General features: G+C 32.8%; 2 protein-coding genes across 3 annotated transcripts in view; both read left to right on the forward strand.

The window, feature by feature from the left end:
• The window catches only part of CFH (complement factor H), a 159754-nt gene that overhangs the window by 128623 nt on the left and 25661 nt on the right, over positions 1-5470 (forward strand). The gene's annotated exons all lie outside the window — the stretch shown is intronic.
• Positions 2063-5470, forward strand: part of LOC105518568 (complement factor H-related protein 3) — a 112451-nt gene continuing 109043 nt past the window's right edge. Inside the window, exon 1 of one of the 2 annotated variants that reach the window (XM_011951600.1) lies at positions 2063-2207. In XM_011951600.1, the coding sequence (XP_011806990.1) occupies positions 2150-2207 (58 nt within the window). In that variant the 5' untranslated portion in view covers positions 2063-2149. The remainder of the gene's footprint in view (positions 2208-5470) is intronic. The other variant, XM_011951601.1, reaches the window with a different exon arrangement.

Raw genomic sequence — 5470 nt, forward strand, 5'->3', positions numbered from 1 at the left:
CCTCCCTAACTCATTTTATGAGGCCAACATCATCCTGATACCAAAGCCTGGCAGAGACACAACAAAAGAAGAGAATTTTAGACCAATATCCCTGTTCCTGCTCTTCTTTCCCAACAGCATGGAATATCTCTCTCTTTTCACTTTCAGACTATGAGTCCTTAGAGGTATTGTGTGCCTGTTGTAGCAAGACTAGAGTTGAGAGTTTTTTTTTTTTTTAATCCACTAACCAACTCTATGTCTTGTAATTCAATAATTCAATCCACTGGCATTAAAGGTAATTATTGATAGATAAAGATTAACTATTGCCATTTTGTAATTATATTCTAGTCGTTAGGCAGAATTTTTTTTCTTCTTTTCTTCTTCACTCTTTTGTGGTTAAATGATTTTTTTCTATTAGTGTTGTTTGACTCTTCTCTTTTTACTTGGAGTATAATTATTAGAGCTTTGTGCTGTGGTTATTCCAAGGCCCACAAAATTCTTGTATTTATAACAGCTTATTTTACCATGATAACAACTTGTGATTCACTTTTTAAAAGGAAAAAACAACTCTACGTTTTTACTCTACTTTGGCACACATTTTGAATTTTTGAAGTTACAACTTACAACTTTTTAAATTCATATTCTTTAACCAATTTTGTAGCTCTTATTTTGAATTGTTTGCTATATTATAGCTTCACTCCTCAGTTCTGGGATATTCAGGGTGATAATCTTGGCTCTGGGTGGTTGCTATTAAGCTTCTGTAGGAGGGAGAGAAGCTGAAGAACTCCTACACTGCTGTTTTGCTGATGTTATTCTCTCCATGATTCTCTTATTTTAATGAGTGGTATCTTAAAACACAGCAAGTATAATAATGTAAAATAAAGAATAAACAGAAAAAGTCAATGAGAGAACATGTGTGGACTTGAGTTATATTCTTCCAACAAAGCAGAAATTTATATATATATATATGTGTGTGTGTGTGTGTGTATAAATGTACCTTAAAATAAAAGATACCCCAAAACACAACTTTAAAAATATTTAAATATCAAGAATATGCTGAAACTTTTGTACTCAGTATGATCTATTGTGAGTTCTGAAAATCAGTCTGTTTCTCTAAACACATAAAGACACAGACAGTGGAATGTGGTCCAGACACACTGATTTGTTTTCATACATCCTGTAATAATTAAGTTGGGTACTGCAAAGCAAAGGACAACAGAAAATTTTAGTGACATGGACCCTGAGAGTCATTCATTAGTGATTCGTCTGTATGTGAAAGAAACTCACCTATTTTCCAGTGTTTAATTTTAAAATTAGTGTTCTCATTGTAAGAAGAGTATGTTGGATAAGAAATTGTATTTTGACCATTTGTGAGGAAAAAAAAAAAACAAAAAAAAAACTTGCCATGCTCAACAGCAGGATTTTCAGAAAGAGATTAATGTGCCAGATGTTTATTTTCAATGTGACATCAACCCAGTTCCTATTTTCATTTTCTTCTGCATTGCAGACCATAAGTTTGAAACTGTAGTTTCTGAAGTTCCTTTCTCCATAACTTGCTTCTCCCTTAGATTCTCCCATGAGATGTACTTAAAGAAGATTTGGAAGAAGAGAAAGACAAGGTATTATCTGGTAGCAGCTGCTCGTAGCAGCTGAGATCACTAACAGTAGCTTTTCTTGATTCTGGAAGTTTTCCTAAGAAACATCCACTGCAGCACCAAGGATAATTAGTGAGGGCATCACTAAGATTCTTGAATATCAGAATTTTCTGGAAATAGCATTTCTGACCTCGGTTCCCTCAGTTCTTCCAATAGTTGCAGAAGCTTTTTGTTCCCTTTATTAATACTCTCTTTACTCAAAAAATAAGAAATAAAATAAACTAATATTTTATATTACTTTTGGATTCAGTCCATTACTGTTCCCAAATAAAATTGTACCAGTATACATCAGGGAATCAATTCCACAGATGATTGTGAAACCACTAACTGGAATTATTGAAAGATTTTGCAAAACTCTCTGAACTTTGATATTTACTAAGTGACCTTAAAGGCTTAGCTTTGTGGTAGTGCACTTAAATTCAGAATCACACTTGGTAACTAGCAAGGAAAGATTCAAACCCCAAACAGTGCAATTGAGACTTTTGTATGAATACATACTACTGAGAATATCTAACATGTTGTTACTAATCAATGTCATTCTCACCTTGTGGGTTTCCTGTGCTAATGGACAAGGTAAGTTAAAAGAGATCTAAACACTCAGCTTCCCTCTTAAATGTAATTTCAGGTAATATCTAGCTTTGTATGCCTATAAATTTTTTTTTATGAATCAAAGAGGATTTATTTACTATGCTAGTGGAAGTGGTATATTTTGTGGGAGTATAAGAGAAACTAATTTTATAAAATGTTATCTCATTTTAACTTAAATAAAAAATGAATAATATTTTATTTGTTTTCTAAGTTCTGCACTGTAAAAGGCATTCAATACTGATTAAGGATATAGATGAACATACTCATGAAACTTTATTAGGAAACATGTCATTAGACAGATTCTAAGCTTGAAACGTTCAGAATTTTCTTATCCGTAATACAAGGGGAACATTGGGAGTGACTGGTATTTTCATAATCTTACATATGGTGATTTTTATAGATTTATATATCAAAAATCAAATAATAATTTTAAATTATGCAGTTTTGTATATTTCTATTATATCTTAAGAAAGCTGCTAAAACTAATTAACATTATCATCAACTTACTGTTTAAACAAAATTAGCAACACATATATATATAGAATATAAACATATCAGAATGACATAAAAAGTAGAATATAAACTTACATTGGAATGACAGTAAGTTTTGATTGACTTTTCTGAGTCCACTAGCAAATGTTCAATAAGTAAATACACAGAAAATATTTTTCAGAGTTTTATGTTATTGTTCACTGATTTCTTTTCTCCTTGGAAGTCATATATTTTCTATATTAACTATCTTTTTGAATGCAGGCTTTCCATGTTAAAGAACTATATCATAACATTAGCAGCTGAACCATATGGGTCAAAAATCATGGCCAATCAAGGGTGTGTGGCCATTAATGAAGAATACAAACTTTGTAATTATTCAAGATTTTATAATATTTCAACAAACACAACAGAGGGTAATACTGGAAATACCATTGTCAGTTTATGAGACTATCTTTTCTCTCAGCCTCTCCTCTCAAAACTAGGCCACCTTATTTGATTCTAGGGAATGAGCTTTAAGTTTTATGGTATTATCTATCACATGATTTGCTAGTTTTATTTGTTGTGCAAAACAAACTTGATCTATGCCAAAATGGAAAAAAAGGAATTACTCTGGTATTTGCTTTTTTAACTGAACTGTTACAGGTATATTTTTTCAAATAAAGATTAAATAGATTAAAGTAGAATGCAAAGAAGAAAAATAGTACTAGTTTGAAATGACTGGAATTAGAGAAGCATATGCACTATACTTTCTTACTTTCTTAAAGCACTATAGAAAAGAATGATGACAAATTCTTTCTTATCTGTTATTCCAGTAGAAAACTTGTCTCCTCCAATGAACTCTTTGTAAGAGTAAACTTGAGCAAAATGTCTTGGAAATTTGGGTCGCACCTATATTTCTCAAAGGAGAAAGTAATTCATTTAGTGGAATAACGTCTTGGGTAGAGAGAAACATCTTTGTGTATTCAGTAGCATTGGCTCAACTGCATCCCTCCAAAATTCATTTGCTAAAGTCCAAACTCCCAATACCTGAGAATGTGAGTGCATTTGGAGAAGGAGTGCTTAAAGAGGTAACTAAGTTAAAGGTCAATGATTCAGGTGGGCCCTACTCCAATATAACTGGTGTCTATATAAGAAGAGAAAATAATGACACACCATATAGAGAAAGATCAAGCAGGCATAGAATACAACCATTTACAAGACAAAGGAAGAGGTCTCAGAAGAATTCAACTCCATTGACAGCTATATCTAAAACTAGTAGCCTCCAGAACTGTGAGAAAATAAATTTCTATGAAATCTGTGGTACTTTACTATGGTAGCTCTAGCAGATGAATAGAATGATATTTACACAATTTATTAAAACAATATTAATAATTAAAATAACTTTCTACTTTTTACTCAAGGATACACACACACACACACACACACACCCAACACAGATTTTAGAGTGTATTCATCAGAATTTGCTAATAATATCTTGGCTGTATTGTCCTTGCTGATTTTTGTCTTGTTGAACACTTTATGTTTATATATTATCTATATTCATCTACATTCAGAATCTAGTAAATCAAATCAACAGATATTTTTCATATGATTAATGAATGATATACTTTGTGAGTTGCTTATGCTAAGAATTTTTTTTAATGGTAGTTGATGTTTCAGTTCTGAACAATAAAATAAGCACGCCAATTCTTTTGGAAGCCACACTATTTGAAAGATAAACTTGACAGAAAATTTGTAATTGTAACTTATTATAACCTTCATTGAATTCGTATTGACCAATATTTCTTCCATCAACTCATAAGTTATTTACACTTATTTAAAAATAAGGGTGTCAAGAACATTATTTTTAATTTTGAATATCCTTTTAGAGTTGTTTAAATTGTACATTCATCTACTAGAGTTGCCATAACAAAGTGTCAAGGGTGACAATTCATAATGTAGAGCAGGGTTGCTTCTAAATCCCTTTTACACTGATCATTTTCAGTACTCAATGCATTACAATCAATTGCCATTGTACTTCTTTGGGACGCTCAAATTTGTTTCAAATCTCACTAAGAAGCTGGCTTCTGTGTATATTTCACGTGCTCCCATTAAGCTTTGGCATAACAAAAGGTCCCAAGCTTTCCTTGACTTTTCCTACTATGGACCAAGTTTCTTTAGTTTCTCTATGAAATTCCAGTGGCTTTTAGTGGGAAAAACGATTTTTAGAAACAAACCTAAACTATGAAAAACTCACTACAGGTTCGAAATTATCGTTGACTAAGAAAAGTAATTTTTGACCAAGCCGGGAGCTCATGCCTTAATCCCAACACTTTGGGGGACCAAGGCGCACGGATCACTTGAGGCCAGGAGTTGGAGACCAACCTGACCAACATGATGGAACGCTGTCTCTACTGAAAAGTCAAAAGCTTAGCCGGGTGTGGCGGCACACACCTGTAATCCCAGCTCCTCAAGAGGCTGAGGCAGGAGAATCACTTGTACCTGGGAGGCAGAGGTTGCAGTGAGCCAAGATCGTGCCACAGTACTCTAGCCTTGATGAAAGAGCAAGACCGTTAAAAAAAAAAAAAGAAGAAGAAAAAGAAAAAAGAAAGAAAAAGAAAAATTAAAATGATTTCCTTTTTTTTTTCTATTTTATTTTATTTTTTTTTATTATACTTTAAGTTCTAGGGTACATGTGCATAGCGTGCAGGTTTGTTACATATGTATACTTGTGCCATGTTGGTGTGCTGCACCCATCAACTCGTCAGCACCCATCA

Source organism: Colobus angolensis, unplaced genomic scaffold (assembly GCF_000951035.1).
Source record: "Colobus angolensis palliatus isolate OR3802 unplaced genomic scaffold, Cang.pa_1.0 Scaffold320, whole genome shotgun sequence".
In the NCBI taxonomy this organism is placed as follows: domain Eukaryota; kingdom Metazoa; phylum Chordata; class Mammalia; order Primates; family Cercopithecidae; genus Colobus; species Colobus angolensis.